This window comes from Schistocerca piceifrons, chromosome 1, assembly GCF_021461385.2.
Source record: "Schistocerca piceifrons isolate TAMUIC-IGC-003096 chromosome 1, iqSchPice1.1, whole genome shotgun sequence".
NCBI classification, from domain to species: Eukaryota; Metazoa; Arthropoda; class Insecta; order Orthoptera; family Acrididae; genus Schistocerca; species Schistocerca piceifrons.
Window position 1 is genome coordinate 684,014,855 of NC_060138.1, and position 27,341 is coordinate 684,042,195.

Consider the following 27,341-nt stretch of genomic DNA (forward strand, 5'->3'; position numbering starts at 1 on the left):
CGACAGACTGATGCAATTCGAAACAGCATAAGACTTCCGGTTATTGCGGAAGTTATTCAGAACACTTGTTATACGACGTTGATATGTGCACCGATTCGTACGAAAAGGTGCATAATTTGACGGAGGCATCACATTACGTGAACACTGGTTTCTTGTGAATAATTTTTTGTTTAGAACTAAATTCCAGGACGTTAAGATGAAGGAGTAAACTTTATGAAAGATACAGAAGATAGGAAGACGGATCTCAACATTCCGCCGGACATGCTGCATATTTTGTTTTTCTCTCCTGCCAAAGTGCCTACGTAATGGAAGCTTTTGAAAGTGACGAAAGGCTTCCTTGTGCTGCGCTTATTGTAAAACAGCATTTAGCCACACTGTCGATGAAAGTAGCTTCTTGTTAAATGATGTCGCGAACATCGCAGCAATAATAAATATTGGAGAACGCATTGTACGGTGCACGAAGGAAAATTGCCTCTGCTCATCTTTGAAATTATCTTTGAAACCAGAGGTCAGCACACGCTGGAATAGCTTGTACACTGTGGTTGGTTTCTTACAACTCATTATAATAAAGTTGCTGCTTTATTGAAGGAAAAGTGTTCTGCTTACATAGCACAGGGATATGACCGTGAACTTCAAGGAAGGATTGTAGATTTTTCCAAATCGTTTTAAAAAGGACACAGATGAATTATTGTTGTTGTCTTCAGCCCAAAGACTGGTTAGATGCAGCTCTCCATGCTATTCTATACTGTGCAAGCCTCTTCGTGTCCGAGTAACTACTCCTAGCTACATCCGTCTGAATCTGCTTACTGTATTGATCCCTAGGTCTCCCTCTAAGATTTTTACCCGCCCCACCCATCCTTTCTTCCAGTACTAAATTGGTCATCCCTTGATACCTTACAATGTGTCCTGCCAACCGATCCTTTCTTTCAGTCAGGTTGTACCACAAATTTCTCTTCTCCGCAAGTCTGTTCAGTACCTCCTCATTAGTTACGTGAGCTAACCATCTAATTTTCAGCATTCTCCTGTAGCACCACATCTCAAAAGCTTCTATTCTCTTTTTGTCTAAACTGTTTATCGTCGATGTTTCATTTCCATACAAAGCTACACTCCATACAAATACTTTCTGAAAAGACTTCCAGACACTTAAATCTATACTTGATGTTGAGAAATGTCTCTTCTTCAGAATCGCTTTTCTTGCCATTGACAGTCTACATTTTATATCCTCCTTACTTCGACCATCATGTTATTTTGCTTTCCAAATAGCAAAACTCATTTACTATTTTAAGTGTCTCATTTCCTAATATAATTTCCTCAGAATCACCCGATTTGACTCGACAACATCCCATTATCCTCGTTTTGGTTTTGTTGATGTTCATCTTATACCCTCCTTTCAAGACACTGTCCATTCCGTTCAACTGCTCTTCAAAGTCCTTTGCTGTCTCTGAGAGAATTACAAAGTCATCGGCAAACCTAAAAGTTTTTATTTCTTCTCCCTGAACTCTTAATTTCTTCTTCAAATGTGAATTTAAGTACTGCATTTCCAAGTACTGTTTCATTAAGACATGGGGAAAGGATAGATTTTTAAATAGCGTGATTGCGTATACTGGCAGATATGTATTTGTTAACAAGAGGTACAGTGGATTAAAAATGAAGCCCCCACTTTCTGTTTGAGATGGTTGTAATTACTTCCAAACATAAAACTGCTACGTTCGTTTGGTCGTCTTTCTGATGTCTCTGTTATGTTCGACGTAAAAAAAAAATAAAATAAAAACGGAGAAATTCCTAGCAATTTGCGACAGATTTGGCAAGCTGTTCAGATACAACAAGCAACGATTAACGTAATACTTTCGGTATAGTTAATGCGTATTGTCTTATAGCGAAACGGTAGCATTATAATTCGTATAATATTTCATAAATGTAAAACACATTTATTTCGTGTACGCTTTCATGATTTCCATACCAATTCTGTATTACTTAATTCTCTTTCGTTCATTAAGTAGGACGTTGAGGTGCAGTGCTATCGCCAGCCAGACTCTCTCTCTTTTAAAGGACTGGAAGAATAACAAATCCTTCGCAACATATGAACTAGATGCCTATATTTTAATGCACCCAGGCATGACGGCATCTTAAAATTATGGAGCAGTCACAAAAAGGATCTACCAAACTTTGCTGCAGTCGTAAGACGTATTTTATGTATGCTAGTGAACGGCGCTTTAGTAAATCTGGCAGGTTATTAACAATCACCGCGATCAGTTAAATGTAAAACGCGTTAGTGATCTATTGCTGATCCACAGTTTCTATAAATTTTCTTCTCTTGCAAAGAAGTGAACAGTGTTTAAAGTTAAGCCGTAAATATACGCATGTTTTTTTAAATAAAAGGCATTCGTCTCCCATAATTCTGGGATACTGTTTATGTAATGGGTTCTTAGTTTCCTATTAAAGACTGGAAGAATAAATCTGCTGTTCGGAAATGAGTCTTATCTTTTGCTGTTATTGTAGTAGAATATCAAATTGTTTTCCCCGTGCTGTATGGAGGTAACTCTGGCATGTGTTTTTGAAATCATTGACTTTGTGAAAAAGAGTGTGTGTGTGTGTGTGTGTGTGAGAGAGAGAGAGAGAGAGAGAGAGAGGGGTGGGGGGGAGGGGGGTGGCGGCGTTCGATTTGTGCAGTACGGAGAGGTGTAGCGAGATGAGACGTCAGGCAAGACTTGTCATGCTCGGTTATTCGCATGTCTGGAGTCCGGAGAAGAGACAGTTTGCATGTGACCATCCCGAGTCATGTGGGCCCGACACGAGCGGCTGTCTCCTCCGCCTCCCCGTGGCCGCCGAGCCGTAACCGGTCAGACATGGAACACTGCGGCACTGTAGTAGACAACGAATGGTCCAGTTTAGTTCGAGATGTAGGACGATTGTGACCGCGATGTAGGCCTACATATCACAACGTAGATATATCAGCAACGATTAACCTTAAATCTGTTAGAAGGTAACGTTTTGCACTCCTTCCACTTAGAAGTTTATCTTCGGCAAAACAAGTTCTATGTAGCTAAATTGTGATGTGGAAGAAATCATAATACGTGTTCATTGTCTAAAACATTACGTATTTGTGTTTCGACACTTGTGAAACCTTAGAAATGTATCAAACATTGTAACTTGGCATTAAAGGTAGAAAGGTTGCAGTGTAATGTCTAGTCGAGGTCATTAGAGCGAAAGCTGGTCTTAAGAAAGGGTGAGCCATGAACACCGTATGCACTGGTAGTGGTTTAGGGAAAATTGCCTAATTCCTGCTGGTCTTGGGAAAGGGTGAGCCATGAATACAGTATGTACTGGAAGTGGTTCAAATGGCTCTGTGCACTATGGGACTTAACATCTGAGGTCATCAGTCCCCTAGAACTTAGAACTACTTAAACCTAACTAACCTAAGGACATCACACGCATCCATGCCTGAGGCAGGATTCGAACCTGCGATCATAGCAGTCGAGCGGTTCCGCACTGGAGCGCCTAGAACCGCTCGGCCACCGCGGTCGGCCGCACTGGAAGTGGTTTATGGAAAATTGCGTAATTCCTGAATCAGGGTGGCGGGACAGGTGTAAACCTAGCTCCGCTAGAAAAGGCTGATACAGTCTAAACCAGTATACTACATCGTACGTAAGCTTTCCAACCGTACAATATAAATGATCAGAAGTATCCTAACACCCCTATGTAATAAGGAATTCAGCACTTGATGTCACGAGTGACAGTGTAAGAGAAAGCGAGGAGTATTTTGGTTAGCAGTGAAGCAATAACACCAGAATGGTTGGTCAGGAGAACTCAGTGACTTCCAAAGCGGACTATCCATTTTACTTCACCACAGTAAAAAATGCATCATGGACATTTTAACCCTTCTATAGCTGCCGAAGTCGACTGTTAGTGACGAGATTGTGGAGTGGAAAACCAAAAGAACAATCACAGCTAGACCAAGACGATGCGCACCTCGTGCACTGTCCGACAGGGACCGTCGAGCATTGCGGAGGTTGCTTATAGAAAATCAAATGAAATCAGCGGAACGAATCACTCGTGAGTTCCAAGCCGCTACCACCAGTCCAGCTAGCACAGTGACTGTGCCTATGGAGTGAAAAAGAATGGGGTAAAATGGTCGAGCAAATGCTCAGAAGCCATATACCATTTCTCTAGTAAATGGCTTGGGTTTGCTGAATCCCTGGAGAACGCTACCTGTCATGGTAGTGCCAGTGTTGAAGTACGGAGGAGGTGACGGTAATGTGTGAGAGGTGTTCTCGGTTAGGGTGTGGTCCTTAAAAACGTTAAACGCGGTATGATATGGCCACATTTTACAGCATTGTGTTCTGCGTTCAGTAGGGGAAGAGTTAGCAAGTGATGACTGTCAGCATGACAATGCCCACTGCCATAAAGCAGCGTCTGTGAGGCAATGGTTTGTGAACAGTGACATTCCTGAAATAGACTTCCCTGCCTAGTGTACCGACCTGACCTCAATGGAATACCTTTGGCATAAGTTAGAATGCCGACTGGGCTGTTACTTCTCTGCAGACATTCAGGCATCTCATTGCAAGGAGCCTCAACAGACTTCAAGCCGTCGCAAATGCGGAGGGTGGGCACATTCCATGTTAACGCCGACTAATATGTCCGTATACTTTCAGTCAGATAATGCATCAAGAAAAATAAAGTTTTTGTCCATTCGGCAATTTTTTTACAAAAGTGAACCGAGTCCTCTCGCCTCAGATAGGTTTTACCGTACACCATGTAGTATGTTCCAAACCTAAAATTTCTTCTTTGTGTAAACATTTCCATCACAATCTCATAGAGGGACAGTTTGTCACTGAGCAGATGTCATCATTGTATTTACCAGCTTATACCTAGACGGTCATTAGTCGAAGAGAAAAAATTCTCTTATTGGGCGACCATCATCATCATCACCATCATCATCATCATCATTTGTGCTCTACCATAAGCTAGTAATCCAACTGAAAATTTACCTATTCAAAAAGATGAGTTTGAGTATGTGTCAAGTCTGTGTGAACCAGCAATAAATAAACTGTTAGTTACAGTCAACGCAGTGTCACACATACATTGTGAATGTTAGTGGGAAAGTAGGTAGAAAGAGTTACGATTTCTTTTTTGAGACTGTTCGTATTACTTTCATACATGGTAGGAGATGCACATTTACCTTACTGTAGTTTATTGGTTCAAATGGTTCTGAGCACTATGGGACTTAACATCAATGGTCATCAGTCCCCTAGAACTTAAAACTACTTAAACCTAACTAACCTAAGGACGTCACACAACACCCAGTCATCACGAGGCAGAGAAAATCCCTGACCCCGCCGGAAATCGAACCATGAACCCGGGCGCGGGAAGCGAGAACGCTACCGCACGACCACGAGCTGCGGACTGTAGTTTATTCATTTTAAGTTAAACCTAAAAAGTACCTCGCATTTGAAATATTCCAGCTGAAATTTAGTAGTTAATCTGTTGCTAAAGATGTGTTGGAGCGTTGTTAAAAAGCAACAGGAGTGCAAAGTTGTACTGCAATGCAATTCAAAACTTGTAAGGTTATCTTTTGTCGATCCACTGGAGACACATGCCGCAGTACACTATCTTCTGCAATCTTGCGGATTCATTTCGTTATATCCCAAGCGGTTTCATTTTATGTTTTGGTAAATTGTATAGCTCTTTTACGCATTAAAACGCTGTCTGTTTCGTACTACAGTAGTGACCAGTGAAAGATTTTGTACTCACATCAGGTAAAGATATCAGCACCATAGCGCTTGTGGCTGCGGTTAGTACGAGGCCACTGCGCCATTTCGCAATGAAATTCAAAGCGGGCGAGTGAATGAATGAAGGCGCTCTTGGAGCCGTGCCGCGGCACGCGCGCTGTTTGCAGGGGCCGCACGCCTGCGGCTGCTTGGTGACATTTGTGCGCAGCTCTCTCTGGCTCTGCGCTATAGCGGGTCGTGTGGTGCGTCATGACACGCCCACCCATTGGCGACCTGACCCGTGACCTCCACGCCGTGTACCCCGCTCCGCGCGTAATTACTAAACGGCGGTTGCCCTGACACTTTGAAGTACCGGTACATAGCTCTCTTCACGCTTACCCACATCACGTGCTACTGGTACGAGGATATTAAGCGAAGCAAAACATAATGATCGCTACTCGCCGCTAGACGGAGTGGCGTTGCGGGCGCGTGACGCGGCAAGTAAGTCCGTAAACGGAGGCGAGACGAATACAAAGTCATTCTAGAGGCGGCATGGGCCGCAAGTGCAGGGGCTGGACAAAACTATGAAAGCACCACGAGAAAAGCATGCGTGAACATTAATGCAGGTGATTGCCAGCCTGCTGGCGGCGCGGTTGCATTTGATCACGACCTGCACCTACGTGTAGTGTCCTCAATATGTTGCAAGAAACAGTCGTCTGAACAGTGTTCTCTGAAGGGGAAGGTTGCTATCAGTGGCCCACCTTAAAAAATGTGTAATGTAATTCTCATATATTGTAATAAATATTCTGTTATCAGTGCAACTTGAACCTTATCTTTTACATTATTTAAATTTAGGGTGAAGTTTAGACGAAATTCGAGTTGGCTCATTGAGGTTGGGGGTTGTTTGGGGGAGGAGACCAGACAGCGAGGTCATCGGTCTCATCGGATTAGGGAAGGAATTCGGCCGTGCCCTTTCAAAGGAACCATCTCGACATTTGCCTGGAGCGATTTAGGAAAATCAAGGCAACTCCTACTGCAATGCTTATCAATACCTGGTTCCCATCCACAGCACGTAACTTTACATTGTCAACATGACGAAATGGTGTGAACCAGTGGCGTAGCGTGGTTGGAAAGGTTGGGGAGACTCTGCAGTTATTATAGGGAGACAAAATAGTACAATAAACAATAATTTAAACGAATGAAACAAAATGCATCAAATAAAACATCATCAACAACAACAACAACTACTACTACTACTACTACTACTACCACCACTACCACCGCCTCAAATAATAATAATAATAATAATAACTAACTTGTTCAAGAGACGATGACAAATTTGTAGAACTCCTGCAGCAAGAGAAGAAGCACTTACATTTTCTTGTACACAAGTGCAATGCGCCTGTCTTTTGTTTCCACGAATAAGTCTATAACTCGGTCTACAAAGATCTCATCACTGAATAGCTCTCCAAGTAGCGACTTTTCTATTGCTAACGTGCTCAAACAGGACAGCCGGATGTTGGACTTTGAATTCCGTAAATAATTCTTCACTCGTTTAAGAGTACTCGTGCTTCGTTCACTGCTTGCTGTAGTTGCGGGTAGGGTCAAAACCAAACTCAGGAACTTCGTTGTTTCTTCATAAACGGAATCTAAATCATTGTTGACAACGTACTTTAAGAGGATTCTTGGAGATAAATGTTTTTTCTCATCAGCGTATATGTTACACAGTTCCATTTTCAACTTGTTCTTGTTTGAAAAAAGGGTACTGTTCTAATAATTGAAGCAGTTTCAACTTTGGGAATTCTTTTTGACAGTTCAGGAAACACTTTTCGTTCAAAAGTTCAACAAACTGAATTTGGGGAAAGTCTTGAAACCTTCTTTCCATCCGAACAATTTGCAAATCCAGTATCTTGTAAGTTAGTGACCTGAGAGATGTCTTTTGACTGTCACAGAATGATAAGTTGCCATTCAAACACAAGCTGCATTTAATACATTCATCAACGAATGTTTCCGTTCTTAATTGTCGTAAGTTTCTCAAAACAGTTCTTATTTCGTCGTGGCAAGCAGTTATACTGACAGATTTTGAGTGAATAACATTAAAGAGACGACCGACAAAACAAAGCTCACTCTGTAGAAGCAAAGCAAGTAGACAAAACGTAGGATCATCCATCTGTAGTTTCAGTCACACAGCACAGCTCATAGATTCTGGGTCCCACTGCGAGTCTGTATCATAAAATATATAATTAAAAACACTATATAGTCCTGAGAAATGACTAGATGTTGAAACTGCCCTGGAACGAAAGTTCCAGCGAGTGTTGCTTGGATGTGGCAGTTTAAATCCTGTCTCAGCAATACAGTTCGTTTTGATGATTTGCTGAAAAACGAATGGAATGCAGTAAGATCTCTTATAAACATGCGTACTTGTCGTATGATTTTGGAGGCATGGAACAGTACCACATTCAGTTGGTGTGCGTAACAATGAAGAAACAGCGCATAGGGACAGAACTGCTTTACCAATTGTTGTTGTCCTCTTTCTCTGCCCGCCATTACTGAAGCGACTTCATATGTTTGACTAACCATTTTTCCTTCCACATTCCATTCTTTCTATCATTTCTATTACATAATTTTGTATATCTGGAGACGTTCCTTTAAAGGTTGAGGATGATGACAGATGGTCTCGGATTAACTACTCTCCCTGAGCTAGTAAATCCAACAATTCCAGGTAGTTACATTTGTTGCTGGAGGATTCGTCTTCTCGACGGCTGCGAAAGGCTAGTTCTTGTTTACAAAGAAATGCAATTGCCTGAATAAGACGAGCCAATACTCTCCTGCTGGATGCAACTTGTTCGTTGTATTTTATTGTTGTCAGACGAGCGGCTTAAGAAAGGGCGTGCTCAATTCCACTTTTGCGCAATAACTGAAATGATTCTTTGTTCTGCAGGTGACGTTTTGATGTCTGATGTTTCTGTGCTTTCCTGTCAAAGTTCTTTATTGTACAAACGCCCTCATTGCATCATTCCTTTTCAGCACCAAACACAAGACATATATAACAATATAATCTGTTATTAACTGCATTCACAGTCAGCCAAGCATACTTTTCGTACCAGGCTGTCTGAAAAGTGCGTTTTTGTTTGGCTTCACTTAAAACTGCGTATATGAGTAGGTCGTTTGTCCTTCAATTCGCACATTTTTTCGTACGTTAATGTAGAAAAAGGCATTTTAAATAAAAATTCTATTAGGTGTACAGTTGCTGGCTCACTCATGTTGGCGACACAACGAAAATATGCACTAAAATCACCCAAGAATGACTATGAACACAAACCGCGTGGTTGTTCACTTCCGTGTTAAAAGCCAGCATAGAAGCGGCAGAGACTAGTCTCGATACCTGCTAGCAAGAGCAGCGCACCAGCCTTCGTGGAAGGGGAAGTGGGTGGGAGCCGAGAATGCCACTGAAGCGAAGGCGCACACAGCCAGGTAAGGGAAGAGGGGCAGAGACTGAGAGCAGTCGAGTCTCAAGCAGGCAGATACACCAATACTCAGGGTGCGGCGGCGTGGGCTACAAAACTGATGTCTTTGCACATTTAGTACTCTTAGTAGAAAGTTGTTTATATTTTTGCTATGAATTACTATTGCATACTTTTTAAGCATGAATACAGGGGAGACTCAGTCTCAAAGTCTCCCCTCACGCTACGCCACTGGTGTGAGCTGAACATACAGTACTTTCGAATGAAGGCTGCTTGAATTTAGTCAGTATTACCTTATCACTACAACGTTTCAGACACTAATACTAATCAATACAAGAACTTAGCGCAAGTCCTGCCTTTTTTCACTGTTTTCTTGTATTCGTGGAGCAACTTACGACTAAGATTGTGAATCTTTATCAACACGGGATACACTTAATGACCGGTAGTGTGCGCCTGTCGTCAGTAACCCCAGAGAAATCGAGTAGGACCATCGAAGGAGCCTGCTCATCGATAGCAACCCTCCCCTAGTTCTGAGTGCATTATGTGGGAGCTAAGAAAATTCGAATCTGAGCAAAATTTTGCTGATCGTGTGGTTGGTGCTTCCGTGAACAAGGAAGCCGATTTGTTTAGCACCGCATAGAGGATATGCATCGCATACAGAAAAAGCAGAAAAACAAATCCACTACGTCACAACGCGGACGACATTATGTGTTGAGTTAACTTTGGCCTTAAGAAAGGCTTATGTACAGCAGATGACATCATTTGCTTGTACCTCTGCCCAATGTGGTACAATTCAGTACATGCAAAGCAGGTTGATGTAGCCTTAAATGACAGCTGTAGGATTGTTACAGGCTGCCTAAGGCCAACCCCCATGGACAGAGTTCAATGTCTCGCTGGGATTGCTCCATGTGACATCAGAAGAGAGGTCGCTGCTAACATGGAGAGGCATAAATCAAATACAGTGACCTCACATCCACTCTTTGGACATCAACCTGCCAAGCCAAGACTGAAGTCCAGGAAGAGTTTCCTAACTACTTCACAGCCCTTAGAAGGATCAGCTGCGGCTACCCGATTCACCAAGTGGAAAGAAAGATGCCAACACCTGTCAAACTGGATGACACCACAAGAATCCCTGCTGCCTGGACACATGGAGAAGTGGGTCATCTGGGAGTCCTTGAACAGACTACGGACCGAAGTTGCAAAATCGAGGGACAATCTCCTTAAATGGAACTTCCAACTGCCAAATGCCAACACAACACTGTGCAAATGCGGTGAATTGCAGACAAACCGGCATCTCTTCAAATGTAACCAGCTGTAGCATAAAGGACTTAACGCCTGCAGCACCCAATGCTATCAAAGATGCCCAATTCTGGGTGAATACTGTATAGTTTTCTTTGTATGTATTATATATGTGTTCAAAAATGAATAAGGAAAGAAACGTGTTGAGTGATCGTCACGGATGATCATTGAAGAGAATTGTGACGAGAAATAAGAGGACGCTAGCTGCAGAAGTCACCGCAGAACTGAAGGTAGCACGCACGATCCCTGCAGCGCCGAAACAAGAAGAAGGGAGCTCCATAAGCTGGGAGTGCCAGGGCGAGCTGGAATTTCAAAAACAAACATCGGTGATGCAAATGCGCGTAACAGAAAACGTCCTGCCGAAGCCATAAATACTGGACAGTGGAGCAATGGAAGGAACTCATTTGGTCGTATTAGTCTTGTTTCACAGTCTTTCCAACTTGTGGCCGAGTTTACGTCCCAAGAGTGAGAAATGGCGTAGTTCCCGTGACGACTTTGGCAGCCGTATTGTGGTACTGCCAAGGATTATGTAACCATTTTGGCTGATCATTTCCATTCCATCGTATAATGTTTATTACCCAATGATGCTGATGTGTTCCAAGACAACAGCTCGCTTGTCAAAGATTAATTTTGTGAGTATGAGAGGATGAATTGCGGCATCTCCCCTGGCCGCCTCAGTCACAAAATCTCAGTATTATTGAACCTTTGTGGTCTATTTTATTGAGAAGGGTGCGTGATCGCTGTCCACCTTCGTCATCGTTACTCGAACTTGCCACTACTTTACAGGAAGAATGATATAGGATTCCCTTGAGAGCTATACAACTCCCTGTCTTTGTCCTTTCTGAGGAGACTGGGAGCTTTTTTGAATGTCAATATGTTTTCTGCGCTGTATTAGGCTTGCTAATGTGTTGTGTTTTTGGCGTTTCCATAATTATGTCGACCTTCTAGTGAGTTTGATAAAGGACAGCGCGTTATGGACTGACGCCTGGGAAGGAACGGCTTAGAAACGGCGAAGCTAGTCGGCTGTTCGTATGCTAATGCCGTGAGCGTCTGTGGGAAATGGTAAAAGGATGGCGAAACCACTTACAGGCGACAACATATTTGACGTCCATGCCTCATCATAGAAGTTTACCATCGGAAGTGTACAGACGTAGTAGTAACCTGATCAGGTAGTCGAGGACCTGGGCGTTTGAAGGATCTTTTTAAATGAAAAAGTTGGTCAAGAATTACCATACAACCTGTAGTTAATTTACATACCTTGCATTGAACTATTGCAGTAAGTTAGCTCTTAAGCACAGACGGGCGCTTTCTTGCAGTTGACCAGTCTTGGAATACATAAATGTAGTTAATTTTTATATCGGAAAGAATGGTGCAGGAAAGGATTCAAGCCATTGCTAGACGGAAGCTGGTACCATAGAGAGCGTCCAGCATTAATTGACGCTGCAGGTGGCGAACAGCAGACATTACGTAATTCCTTCACGCTCCCAATTGTCTACCAACAACGTGTGCAAAGTGTACACGTTTACTTTTGTTCATGTTCATCTAGTAACCTATTGTAAGATATTATCCATTCTAATCATAGCGTGTAGGCTTTCACGCTTTCTGCTGACAAGGGAAATGCTACCGTGGTGATGAAGAGTGAAGACTACTACAAGAAGATCAGTGACCTTTTGGATGTTACCACTTATAAAAAGTTGAAAAAGGATCCTACAACAAAAGTGTTGACAGTTACCAATCAATTAATAAAAAAGTCTTCTATTCCTTCAGAGGATAAAAAAGATCTTTGCAAAATGGAAGCTTATCCTCCTAGATTATATGGGCTACCTAAGGTGCATAAACCTAATGTCCCACTGAGACCGATAGTAAGTGCTATTGGATCCCCTACTCAAGAGCTGGCTAGACATCTTGCCGCCTTGTTACAACCGTTTATTGGAAAAAACTGATCATCATATTAAAAACTCTATGCACTTCATCGAAAAATTGAAGGAGATTACCGTCAGCCCCAGTGATATTCTTGTCAGCTTTGATGTGGTGTCTCTGTTCACCATGGTTCCTGTCAACGAAGCTCTTGCTTGCATATATGATATATTTCCTACTGATATAGTAGCTTTGTTTAGACATTGCCTTTCCACTACTTATTTTCAGTACAATAATGAGTTCTATGAACAAATTAATGGAGTGGCAATGGGTAGCCCTCTAAGTCCAGCCGTTGCTAATATTTTTATGGAATTTTTTGAACAGCAAGCACTGCAGTCAGCCATAAAAAGGCCTTTGAAGTGGTATCGGTATGTGGACGACACTTTTGTCATATGGAATCACGGTGAAGAAGAACTGAACCGTTTTTTGAAGCATTTGAATAGCATCAATTCAAAAATACAATTCACTATGGAGACAGAAAGTAATGGACAGATTAATATTTTGGACGTCTCAGTAATTAAACGAGCAGATGGGACTCTGGGTCACAAAGTCTACAGAAAAGATACGCATACCGATCGTTATCTTCATAAGGATTCAAACCATCATCCCAGGCAGAAGAGAGGTATTATCAAGACATTGGTGGACAGGGCTAATAAAATCTGTGAGCCAGCTTATTTGCAAGAGGAACTAAACCACTTGCGAACCGCTTTCCAGAAAAATGGGTACGCTGGCAAGGAGATAAATCGAGCACTCCATCCCAGAAGAAAAATGTTCGAAAACGTGCAACAACAACAACAACAACCATCGGTGGGGAAAGTTTTTCTTCCATTCATCCACAATATTACGGACCGTATCGGGAAAGCGCTGGCCAAGTTCAGAGTTGAAACAATCGTCAGACCCACCAAGAAGATCAGTGAATGCTTAAGATCGGCGAAAGATGCACGGCACCCTTTAGCTACTCCTGGTGTGTATAAGATTCCGTGTAGTTGTGGGAAGGTTTACATTGGAACCACAAAAAGAAGTATCAATACTCGCCTAACTGAACATAAAAGGAACTGTCGGCTGGGACACACGGACAAATCGGCTGTAGCGGAACATGTTTTTGAAACAGGTAACCATGAAATAAAATTTAGTGAGACGAGCGTGCTAGCTAAGACATCGCATTATTATGCACGTATGTATAGAGAGGCTGTAGAGATTTTTAAACATCACAATAATTTTAACAGGAAAGAGGAAGGCTTTAAGTTAGATAAGATATGGCGATCGACTTTGTACCAAAGATGTGACAATCGATTACCTTCGATCGAGAGTAATGACGCCAGCCAGAGATAGTTTTACTGTTGACAACACGTGACGAGTGGTGGCGCCCTCTACGCGCTCTATATAAACAGGACCTCCACGGCCTAGCAGCCAGTCGTAGACTCACCTCAGATGATGTTGCCCGCAGCTGGCAACGAAACGTCAGGGAGAAGTATTTCTACTATTGGACCACGGCCTCTTAGCCCGGAAGTTTTAATTACTGAATTATCCATTCTGTTAAGCAGTTCTTCCAAGTTCTTCGCTGTCTCTGACAGAATTACAATGTCATTGGTATACCGCAAAGATTTTATTTCTTCTCTATGAATTAAATTCTCTCTCAAAATTTCGCCTTGGTTTCCTTTACTGCTTCCACAATATACAGATTGAGTAACGCAGGGAATAGTGTACAACCCTGTCTCTTTCTTCTCAGTTGTAGCATCCTCTTTTGTCATTCGACTCATATAACTACGTTCTGATTTATGTAGCAGTTGTAGATAACCTTTCGCTCCCTATATTTTATCCCTGCTACTTTTATAATTTCGAAGAGTGTATTCTAGTCAACATAAAAAGTTTTCTCTGAATCTAAAAATGATATAAACGTTGGTTTGCCTCTCTTCATCTTGCATTCGAGGATAAGTCTAGGGTGATTATTGCCTCGTGTGTTTCCATATTTCTCCCTAACCGAAACTGATCTTCTCCAAGGTTGGCTTCTACCAGTTAGTCCACACTTTCGTAAATAATTTGTCAGGATTTTGCAAGCGTGACTTATTAAACCGATTGTTCGGTAATATTCAAACCAGTCAGTACCTGCTTTCTTTAGAACACGAATTTTATTAAATTCTACTTGAAATCTAAGAGTATTCCGCATGTCTCATATAACTTGCACACAAGGTGCAATATTTTTGTCCAGGCTGGTTCTTTCATAGATCTCAATAATTCTCAGGGAACGTCGTCTGTTGCAGGGCTCTTGTTTAGGCCCAGGTCTTTAAATTCTTCTCGCAATTCGGGCGTAGATGTGTATGATGTCCTTAAGTTAGTTAGGTTAAGTCGTTCTAAGTCTAGGGGACTGATGACCTCAGATGTTAAGTCTCATAGTGCTTAGAGCCATTTGAACCATTTTTCTTCTCGCAATATCGTATTGTAACACGCCCGGGGGTACAAATGGTTGGGGTACCTTAAACTGTTTCTAGTTCTTTGACCGTGCGCCCTGTCCACACCACGTATCTGATAATCCCGTGGTGGTCATATTGCTCTGCACCACACTGCCGCTGGCTTGCCTGAAATTATGTATCGCAATATGCAATCCGGTTTAGGGGAGCCACCCAACGTTAAACACAACACTCCCCTACGTCTGGTATGAACAACTATATTCTGAGACGGTAAGAAAATCGCAGGTTGCGCTGTTTACATTCTAAGTCATAAGTGTTTATCCCAATTAATGGATGATTACCAGACCACAATATCACTCTGACGAGCTTACGCGTAACCGACACGACGCGGGAACGGAAGTTCTTACGCTCGTCACCCACACACAGATATCGGGCTCCGTTCTCCTTGTGTCTAGTAATAAAAACTCTCTTTATAAAGTTAAATTTTCAGTTCTCACATGTACGAGCGTGCGCGGAACCGTCGCGGCGCGGTTGACTGTTGACGATGCGGAAACGCGATGACCGAACGCACGTTCTCACGCTCGCCACAAAACACTGGCACTTGAATGCACTCTTTTGTGGTAACTAATTTTTACTGTTTCACACTATTCATTCTCGGAGACCGAACACGGCGCGTTTGACTGACTTAGGGTACGACACGCAAACAGGCCGATACTCAAAAAACGATATCGACAGCACTGCTCATTTTTAATTACATCATTACGCACTTTCCTCCGAATCCACTTCCATATTTCATCACTTCACTGTTACAGCACTTGTAGCAACACTTGTACTTGCATAATAATGCCCTTCCCATGCAGAGCTACACGCAACACACCTAACTGCTCCGTGTTCCGTGCTCGACTTTGCAAACGTGCTGCCCGCCAAAATACTCTGCAACCAAACCAGCGATGTGACAATACGGGTGCAGTATGTCCTATCTCGTCTTCACCTACTACCTTCCCCCCTCTTTAGTGTTACAATCAATTTCGTTACTCTTCTATAGGTGGTCTATAAAATCAGTCCACCCTTCACCTTTTCCTTCTGTGCTTAGCACCGGCTTGCCATGTGAACTCCTGATATTTATACAGCTGCTTCTCTTTTCTGCAAAGGTCTCTCTAATTTTCCTACAGGCGGCATCTATCTTCACTCCAGTTACACATGCTTCTACAGCCTTGCGTTTGCCTTGTAGTCATTCCAGCTTTGCCATTTTGCACTTTATCAGTCTCAATTTTTAGACTCTGTATTCCCTTTATGTAGCTTCAAGGGCTACATTTTTATGTTTTGTCCTATTGTAAATTGAGTTACACAGTATGTGTCATGCCTTATCCAAGGACTTCTATTGAGTTTGTCTTTTTCCCTATTTGATCCACTGCTGCCTTCACTGTTTCCTCTCTTAAGATACTAAATCTTGTTCTGGTGTTTCTTTAACTCTGTTTCAGCCAGTCATAATTTAACTGAAAAAAACTTCTGCTTCTTTCAATGTAGCCAGGTCGCATCTCCATAATTTACTACCTTCCTGCTGTTTTTTTTTTTTCAGTTTAATCTGCAGTTCATAATTAATGGATAATGATTAGTGTCCACATCTGCCCCTGGGAACATCTCACGGTTTAAAATCTAGTTCCGAAATATGCCTTACCCGTATATGTGTATAATTAAATTGAAACATTCCAGTGTTTACAGGTCACTTCCACGTGTACAACCTTCTTCCATGATTTTTAAGCGAAGTATTTTCTACGATTAAATACAACCCATTCGTCTACCTTAATTACCTGAACAATTACTTTATCTCAGCATACATTCTTTCAGTTTCTGCATCTTCTAAAGAGCTATTTGGCATATAAGCGTCTACTTCTGTTCTGTTAATATAATATTTAGAAAAGGTCTCATCAATGCGCAGTGATGCACAAAGAATTATGTTTCATTTGTGTTATGTCAGATGGCTTACATTTCCATTTTTTAAGAATTAAGTAAGAAATTTTGATTCTTTTTTGTCTACCTTGGCTAGCCGCTGTGGCCAAGCAGTTCTAGGCGCTTCAGTCCGAAACCGCGCTGCTGCTACGGTCGCAGGTTCGAATTCTGCCCCGGGTATTGATGTGTGTGATGTCCTTAGGTTAGTTAGGTTTAAGTAGTTCTAACTCTAGGGGACTGATGACCCCCATAGTGCCCAAAGCCATTTTGTCTACCATGTTAACTGTACTGATTTTGGTACTATAATTAAAATCAGATCTTACCCTCCTTTTTTTCTTTTTTTACAGATCAACTGTACAAATGCCGCCGATCTTCAGCGAGGCTTCCTAATGCTGTTCGGTGAGTGTCCTAATATTATTACTGTTTGTAAAACGATTATCAGCGATTTGAGTTCAATAATCGTCGGATGTCACTTCGTTAGTATCTAAAAATATATCGGTTTCAACCCATAGATTGAGTTTAATGTTTTTGTGTTATTTTTTCTTTTCATTGAGTGTCAGTGTTGAGTGGCTGTTTAAAAGTTGAAGTCTTACTTTACTTGCAGTGCCATCATCCTAGTTCAAGAATATACTTCCCAAATATCCTAATGTGATAACTTCCTTGATTTATTTGTATAGTTTTTTGTCGACGAGAAAGCCGTATACTTCTATCATACGAGTATGTATGCTATGCTTTATTTTGCCATTTTCTTGTAATCTTAACATTAGTGTTATTGGCAGTAATACAGAGTCTAGTGTCTGGATATGAAGTATCAAGATTATAAATAAGATACTATACATCCTGCTGGTTGTACAAACAGGAGTTAATTTAATTTATTCATATTTCCAAATTATATGTGTACAAACACAGGTTTTCGTACTCTGCAATCATCACAAATACAGTTTCATACTTAAAATTCCGTCGATGTGTAATCAATAACAAAATATTTTCTTAAACTGTTAATAGTAAGGCGTTTATGTACGTAAGGCATTGTCAGTTTCATAGAAATCCGTAAGAGGCTGGTGCAACACGGGGACTTTGCTCTTTTATGGAATCTGCACTGCAGAGTAGTTATTCATTCCAGAATCCCTAGTGTTTTCTAGAAATGATTGTTTGTGATGCCACTAAACTATTAAACTCCACATTTAATAACTCCGAGTGCAACGGGAAACATTGTAGCATTAGCAAGTACTATCTAACGTGGATTGTTTTGCCTGTCAGGATGTCCACCGTAAATTAGAGCGTTTCCTTGGCTGGCGCGGAGAAGTTTCGGCGCTTTTCAGTCATGGCAGATGAGGACCTTTAGAAAACATTGCCGGAATAGTGTCCCGAATCTTTTTACACATTGGAATATGTGTTACCAGTAGTGCAGACTATTTAAGATCACATCATTGTATCAAACTGTGGAGACGAGGGCTGTACCGATTCGGTCCAAGGTTGTTACGAGTCGGTTCTGCAGGTCAATTTGAGGGTTATTTTGCAAGATTTCTCACATTCATCTTGTCGAATTCAGAGCCAGGGTTTCATTTTAACCAAATAACCCAGAAAATAAAACTTTGAAACCACATTTTGTTGAACTTTTAGTATGAAAAAAAACATTAAAAAAGTCTCGAAGCCGCCTTTAATTTACCACAGATGCATAGAATTTTGATAATAATAATAATAATAATGTAATAGGATATATTAATCAGCGCCCATTCATCAACAAACAACTAGAACAACCAAAAAAGCCATACAAACTGGATTAAAATAAACACATTAAAATTTTAATGGGGGACATAAACGCATGAAGTGGCAAGAAAAACAAATTCCGAACAACTGTAATACTATATCCTGCTCACAAAGGACTAATAAAAGTGGAGAGACACTTTTGTGAAACCTTTCAACTGAAATAGATGCCAACAAATTTTCTGGCATGTCCTAACCAGAAGAAAACTTGCAGAAATAAAAAAAAAAGTTTTTAATTGAAAAGTAAGGAAAGGTTAAAGTTAAAATCCAGCAAAATAGAACCATACCGAGGCTAACTAGAAATCCAAGAACTAGCCTTGATTTTCTGTAGCAAAATTCGAACTCCATCCATGCAAACATTGTAATCATGAATCTTCCAGCTGGTCAGAACTTAAAGATAATATTTTTAATGTATTGGTACACTGCAAATGAAACGTTAACATAGGTGGTGGAACAATATCTGTGACATGGCCGTAGAGCAAAGAACTAAAGCCTGGAAAGACTGGAATTTGCATAAAATCACTTCGCTGCAGTCCAGAAACAGACTTCAAGGATCATTCGATCTGTACAACATTATAATAAAACCAGACTTGCAGAAACGAAACAAGTGTTCATGAAAAATAACGCGGTGTTCTGCAGAATTTTTAGAGGACAAATGTTAACATATCGGGCTTCCAGCCTCTGTTGTAGACAACCTGACGGGACTCTGGAAACAAATAAGAAAGACAATAGTAAACTCTAAGCAAAGTACTTTAAAGATCTCACACAGTCGAATTCAACGAACACACACACACACACACAATCAGAATCCAGAGTATAGAATATGTTGAGAAAGCAATACGTGAACGTAAAAACAATAAAGCGCCAGAGGAACATGATACAACGGCAGAAATGTGGAAAATAGGTGGTAAAAGCTTCACGAAGAAAATTCGTGACGTATATATTTCGTTTGAAGAAACGACCCGTAAAGAATGGTAACGTGTCTTAAAACACCCTTTACGCAAGAAAGGATGTGAAACTAATAGTAAATAAATCCCTGTGCGGTTATTTATGTCAGTTACTTACTGTCAGTTAGTTACAAAATTCTTTCAAAAATCATGCGTAAAACGCTTGATACACAAACGAACAACTTAATTGGCAACTATCAAGCAGGTTTTAGGAAAGGCAGGACTTACGTGGAACCAATTCTCAAGACTATTATGAAAATACGCAAGGGCAGGCGAACGCTGCTTTGTTAGTGTGCTAGAAGAGTTTAAAGTGGATAGAAAGACGAAACAGTTGATTAAACATACATTAACTGATACCAGCTCACAAGTTAGATTTAAAGGCAATATATTTGAATTGTTTGAAATAAAAATAGGCGTCCGACAAGGAAGTCTTCAATTTCCCTTACCGTTCATTCGTGAACTAGCCAAAGTCATTAGGACATGGAAAAATAAAACAACAGGAATGACTATTGACAGACGACGGGAAACTAAAATTGGTTTGTGATATTTAGCTTGTGCAGACGACCTAGCGATCTGTTCAAACAACAGCGAAGTGGCGATTAATTTCCTTGAAAAACTGTATGAAATAGCAACTAGAAGTGGACCGAAAGTTTTTTAAGAAAAAGCTTAGTACGTGGAAGGTTCTGATAGAGACGCAGATGGACTACCGATGTTTACACAGTTCGGCAGAACATCTCAAGTATTCCAATTTAAAAACTTCGGAGAAACCAACCCACCGTCTGGATTAAATGGTGAAGTAAACAGAGAGAGAACCATTAAATTACAGAAAGCTTATAGAATTACGTAGAATAAGTATAATGAGAAATAATATCTCGTAAAGAAAGTTCAAAATTAAATCACAGTAGTCAAATCTCAAGCATTACATGCGTCACTGTCGTCGGTAATCATTGAAGGTAGATCATTGACTAAAGACATAGGAAAAGAAGAAAAATTCGAAGGAAAATTTTGGTGCGGTTTGTGTTTAGAGAATGTGAATGAGACGGAAATGTAACGAGTTACATCAAAATTTAGACCAAATTCCGGACACTTTCAGGAAAAGGGGATCAAAATCTTATGGCTGCATTCTCAGAATGAAACAGACTGACCAAAAGGATTCTTTACATTCCCCTCTTAATGAAAGTTAAAAACAAATGGAATACTTGAAATTAGACGGTCGCAGGTTCGAATCCTGCCTCGGGCATGGATGTATGTGATGTCCTTAGGTTGGTTAGGTTTAAGTAGTTCTAAGTTCTAGGGGACCGATGACCTCAGAAGGTATGTCCCATAGTGCTCAGAGCCATTTGAACTTGAAATTAGAAAATATTATCGGGAAATAGGCATCACAAACCAAATTCTGCGAGACAGAGCTGCATTGAAAACTGTAACTGACAAGCTCGAAATTAAAGCTAAAGCAACTGTTACATCCAAGAGAACACGGACAAAAGAACTTAAAAAAAAAAAAAATCTCACTGAGAAGATAAAGACGTTTTGGGAGAAGAAGAAAGCAAGCATTTAAGCGAAATAAGTTCAATCGCGGTCCATAACTGAGCGTAACGATGTAAAAGAAAGTAAAGTAAAACATATATAAAATATTTTTATCTGATAACAATTTGTTTACTTCAGTACTTCGTAATTTAGTACATTTAGAAGTATATATCATTTTAAAAGCACTCTCAGAAAATTTGAGACATTTGTGCAGTTGATTTAAGAACTATAATCGGTACAAAACCTTAAAATTTTGACTAAATAATAACTGACACGATATGAACTCGACGTGTGCATTCTTTTTTGATTAGGAGGGATGCCATTTCTTTCAGTCATTTTCGCTTCCGTTCCGGAAAAATCGGGTGTTTTTTTTGCAGGTACAGGCAGCCTGCGGATTAGCCGCCTTTACTGGCCGGAATGTTCTCTGTAATAGTCATACTAACGCGAGTAACTGAAAAGTATCCTGCTTGCGATATACCTGCTGGTTACAATTAAAGTGTAGCTAATCATAGAAGTCAAGCGAGGACTGTTTTTATCGTATGGCAGCGAAATTTGGTAAACATGCGAAGGCGATAATATGCAACCGATTTACGCTGAAAACAGTTCGGTCACCAGGTGCAAACCTGGCGCTGTATAGCATCGCTTCGATGTCTCAAGTGCTCATATTGAGCACATTCCGTAAGTGGCGGTTAATAATAAGGCGTACATTATGTGTTCGTCACATTTTTGACAATTTCTGCCCATGTCTCGTTCCTACTAAATTACGCAGGGAAAAATTTCTGTACGACTTTCTTGCATTTACGGCGCCAGATTTGTAACTCGCGGCCAAAACTGGAATTAATTTCTTTCATGGATAAATCAGTTCCGCATTAATGCGTTAGAATACCTACCAAATTTCGCCGCCATACGATAATTGCAGGCCACACTGGGCCTCTGTTAGTAGTTGCTCGTTAATTATAACCGATCTGTATGTATAAACACAGTAAAATATTGTAGGAAAAGGGGTTGTAAATTACGTATCCAGAGGAAAGAGGTAAGTGGATCGGCCAACCAAGAGATGGAAGGAGACTGTAACAGCGACTGGACTCGGTGCGCGAATGGGCACTGGTGGTGGTAATCCAGTTATTTAAAAAAGAGTCTCAAATGCTGCTTACGCAGGCAATAGCACGGGAGACATCAGATCGTTGTGTGTAGGATTTACGCAGAAGAAAATGCGACATGTGCAGTGTTAGATGTGGAGGGCAAGTAAGTAGTGGAGTGCAGCGCATATGACACCTGCGGCTGATCGCGTCGCGTGCGGCGTTGCTTTGATCGGGTAAACTAGGGGGTTCGGCACGCGACGGCGGCGCCTGTTACCTCCCAGGTAAGTGTCTGCCTCTGACACCGCCAGCGGCTGCGCACGCGTCTAGGCAGTGGGCACCATCTGTCGTACTGCTGGCCAAGCCGGGAGTGTCAGCACTCGTGACCGATGAAAAGCACAGCATCAGATACACGCGGTCCGCACAGTGTTCTTCTCTCAGTAGAAATTGAACTTAAGAAGGACGTACTTCAAATATGCACCGCCTTTCCCAGTACGACATGAACCAAAGCCCCCCCGACAAAAAATTTCGGTAGTTGTTCAGGGACATAATCCGATTACTTTGGTATAAAATGAATAGTGTCGCTGGTGTCTCGTAACGGAGTAATAATGTAATTACGAGTTACTGGGTTTGTTACCCAACTACGTATCTTTCTTTGAAAATACGTCCACGGCGCTGAGAAAGCCTATAAAATGTAGTAACCAAAACGTACACCACGTATCATAGAGCAGTACAAAAATTCTCAGACAAAACTGTGCATTTTTGTCATAGCATTTTTCAATCTGTTTCGTCAGTGTACTGTACGGCACAGTACAGTGCAGTACGTAACATGTACCGAGTGATCAAAAAGTCAGTAAAAATTTGAAAACTGAATAAATCACGGAATAATGTAGATAGAGAGGTACAAATTGAAACACATGCTTGGAATGACATGGGGTTTTATTACAACCAAAAAATACAAAAGTTCAAAAAATGTCCGACAGATGGCGCTTCATCTGATCAGAATAGCAATAATTAGCATAACAAAGTAAGACAAAGCAAAGATGACGTTCTTTACAGGAAATGCTCAATAAGTCCACCATCATTCCTCAACAATAGCTGTAGTCGAGGCATAATGTTGTGAACAGCACTGTAAAGCATGTTCGGAGTTATGGTGAGGCATTGGCGTCGGATGTTGTCTTTCAGCATCCCTAGAGATGTCGGTCGATCACGATACACTTGCGACTTCAGGTAACCCCAAAGCCAATAATCGCACGGACTGAGGTCTGGGGATCTGGGAGGCGAAGCATGACGAAAGTGGCGGCTGAGAACACGGTCATCACCAAACGACGCGCGCAAGAGATCTTTCACGCGTCTAGCAATATGAGGTGGAGCGCCATCCTGCATAAACATCGTACGTCCCAGCAGGTGTTTATCAGCCAAACATATCGGCGTACCTCTCACCCGTCACGGTAGCAGCTACCAAACCAGAATCACGCGTTTCCTCGAAGAAAAAAGGCCCATAACGGTAGATATGGTAAATCCAACCCATACCGTGACTTTCTCGTCGTGCAGTGGAGTTTCCACGACAGTTCTAGGATTTTCGGTAGCCCAAATTCTGCAGTTGTGGACGTTGACAGACCCTCGGAGCGTGAAATGAGCTTCGTCGCTCCATAACACGTTACTCAACCAATCGTCATCTTCCGCCATCTTTTGAAACGCCGACACCGCAAATGCCCTCCGCTACAATAAATCGCCAGGTAACTTTTCATGATGCCGATGGATTTTGTACGGATAGCATCGGAGGGTACGCCGAAGTGCCAACCAAACAGTAGTGTATGGAATGCCGGTGTGACGTGCGACTGCACGAGCGCTGACTTCCCCGTGCATAGACGAACCCGCTACAGACTCCATTTCTTCCTGAACTCTCTCAGCAGCATTACGCCCTGTGCTCGGTCGGTCACTACGGGGTTTATCGGCTAAACAACCCGTGGCTTCTAACTTCGAAATCATTCTCGCCACAGCTGCATTTGTCAACGGACCTTTACCCGTTCTAATCCCCTTCCTATGGCGATAGGATCGTAACGCTGAACTAGCACATTCCCCACTCTGATAACAGAGCTTCACTAAAAGCGCCTTTTCAGGTATCTCTCTCTCATTACAGCTCCTTTTATACACGATTGCCATGCGCAGTCACTGACTTTTTGCTGTCCAGCGCAATCTGTCGGACATTTTGTGAATCTTTTTTTTCTAATAAAACCCCATGTCATTCCAAGCATGTGTGTCAATTTTTACCCCTCTATCTACATTATTCCGTGGTTTATTAAGTTTTAAAATTTATATTGACTTTTTGATCACCTGGTATAACGCACTTTCCTTGCAGGTACTGTCTTCAGTAAACCTAATCATACTGCTGTGTATCATTATCAACTTACAAATAAAGCTGCCGGAAAAATAAACTCCTGACAGAAGCAAAGAGTATTGAATGCAAGCTTGAGAGCGGAGAGTGAAGTGTACATTACTGCTGAAAAGTACTGAGAGTGAATGGACAGTGCATATCGTCGACACTTGCACTGTTGTGCAGATGTTACAGTGCGAAAGAGAAAGGTCAGTGGGGTGATAAATCAGACTGGATGCAATTGTTCTGTTACGAGCCACCAAAGACCACGGGATCCTTATAACGATAAACACTTAAAAACCGCTAAACATCTCGCTAAATCTTCTTGATGTAGTTTTGGTTCAATCCCTGTACATGTTAGACTATAGTTTAGACTATCGTCACGTAGATACTATTCCGGTGCAGCCATACAAAGGATTATAAGCGGTGTCTTCCATAGGTGCAGTGGAGTTTCTCAACATGCTGCCACGAAATCTATACCAGCCGATTATTTGACCTACAACGGAGCCTGAATTATGAATAATCCACTTCAAATGCTTCCCCTTACCGTTATTTCTGTGTTTTTATATGGCATGTGACCCCACGTGACTCTTTATTGTGGTGAAGTGCACAACCATACATTGCTTTAAAATTACATCCACAAGACCTTCCTTAGATTACCTGTATCTGTACTCAGAATTTGACTACGTACAGCTGTAATTGTAACTAACAGTAGCCGCTAAGTCATTCACGTAAAATATGTGTGCCTGGTAGACGGGTTGTTACATTTCGTTGGCGCACATACGATATTACGTCTCTGTGTGTGCAGGACTCGACAACCAGGGTAACATGCTGCATTTAACTGCCAGGGAGTCCTGTATTGTCTTCAAATCGAGTAGATGCACCGTAAGAACATTTATATTTAGGATGTCTCCGTACGGCACCTAGGGTGGTAGTGTACCTCAGACGGTTTCCTAAAGATTGCTCGTACATACGTACACAAGGCGACTAAGTTCGGACACTTTCTATACTTTGGTCAGACACAGCGAGCCGAACGTTATCAGTTAAAGCCTCAGCAAGAAGGCCTTAACATGAACTCAGAGTATACCACAACAACGACGGGGTATAACTTTAGAAAAAGTTTTAACATCGACAATGACTGCGAAAGGCTACCTCTGTTCGTTGTCTCCAGTCCGGCACGAGAGTGATTGTGAGCATGAGCGACCGGTTAAATGTCAGGTTATTCAAATGGCTCTGAGCACTATGGGACTTAACATCTGAGGTCATCAGTCCCCTAGAACTTAGAACTACTTAAACCTAACTAACCTAAGGACATCACACACATCCATGCCCGAGGCAGGATTCGAACCTGCGGCCGTAGCGGTCTCGCGGTTCCTGACTGAAGGGCCTAGAACCGCACGGCCACTCCGGCCGGCGGTTAAATGTCACTTCGCCGTACAAGGGAACCTTACGGAGTGGCTTCTTCGATTTTCTTCACATTTAATTGCATGAAAATGACAGTATTCACAGTGAATTAAAATTTGGTGCAAATATGCAAAAGTGGAATATACAATAAAATAGTTTTGTATTTCTATAGATCAAACAGTATTATTTATATGGATTGTATATGGCAGACTTCCAGAGGTTGTTCAGGGATACGTTCTTAGTCGACATTTACATAAGTACTTCGCAAGCCACCTGAACGTGTGTGGTGGAGGGTACTTCTGGTACAACTGGCTGATCTTCCCGTCCCTGCTCCATTCGCGAATGGTGCGTGGGAAGGTTGATTGTCGGTCAGCCTCTGTGTTGGCTCTTATTTCTCGAATTTCCTCGTCGTGGTCATTTCGCGAAACGTATGTGCGAGGAAGTAATATGTTGTCCGACTATTGGCGGAAAGTGTCTTGAAATTTTAATAGTAAAACTCTACATGATGTCAACCGCCTCTCTCTGTAACATCTGCCATTGCAGATTGTTGAGCATCTCTTCTAGAGTTGCTGTCTTGTAGACAACCGCATCATCTGCGAACAGACTTAAAGAGCTTCGGATGCTTCGCACTAGATAATTTTCTACATTGAAACAGCAACGGTCCTCTCTCACTTACTTGGGGTACGCACGAATTTAGCTTTACATCTCTCGATTTTGTTCGCAAATCTGGTCCGATACTCCGTGAGTATCTTGGTGTATGGAGCCATGGTCTCTGGCGGCAGGTTCCAAAGTTACTGCATTTGGTTTGGTTTCATATCTCTATAAGCTTTGTATCTGCGTAGCACTGAAAATGTTGCACAACAGTGTAAATGTCAACGGTATGCTCTGTGTGTCTTGTTTCCATTCGCGCAGGGTACCTGCTGTTGACGACAGTAATGTCCTGTTTAACTCGTTGGGCTCAAGTTTGCGTTCAGTACTGCTCGGTTGAGTGCTTTCTGGCAACGTTAGTAGTGCGTCAACAGCGACACCATTCAGTGCTATGGATAGTGTTTGGCTTCACTGAATGCAGTGGAAGAGCAGCGTCGGCAGCCACATCACAGTACTTGTGCATCTGTACCGCTTCGGCGAAAATTTGAACGACACAGAAAAAATTACCATGGCCTCTGCGCAAGGACGACACGCATAGTCGTTAAGCGTTCCACATTTTTAAGTACCTTGTAAATAATCCACTACAGTTCAAAAGGAACAATCACGTAAAAAATATGTAAATGTGTGTGAAATCTTATGGGACTTAACTGCTAAGGTCATCAGTCCCTAAGCTTACACACTATTTAACATAAATTCGGGACCAGCCGCACAGAACAATCATGTACATAACTACAATATTAGAAGAAAAAAATAACGTACATTGTTCCACATTAGGGTTTCCGTTTGCACAAAAAGGGTTGCACAATGCTGCAACCAAAATTTTATCTCATACCTAGTGATATAAAATGC

At 41.7% G+C, this 27,341-nt stretch overlaps 1 protein-coding gene and 1 non-coding gene across 2 annotated transcripts in view; both read left to right on the forward strand.

Annotated features, from left to right (window-relative positions):
• Positions 1-17,189, forward strand: part of LOC124709369 — a 427,556-nt gene extending 410,367 nt beyond the window's left edge. Inside the window, exon 4 of the mRNA XM_047240833.1 lies at positions 17,094-17,189. Coding sequence (XP_047096789.1) covers positions 17,094-17,136 — 43 coding nt within the window. The 3' untranslated portion in view covers positions 17,137-17,189. The remainder of the gene's footprint in view (positions 1-17,093) is intronic.
• Positions 17,190-26,949: 9,760 nt separating this feature from the next.
• Positions 26,950-27,052, forward strand: LOC124721752. The gene has a single exon (XR_007006388.1). It is a non-coding gene; the product is annotated as a U6 spliceosomal RNA (small nuclear RNA).
• The last annotated feature ends 289 nt before the right edge of the window (positions 27,053-27,341 follow it).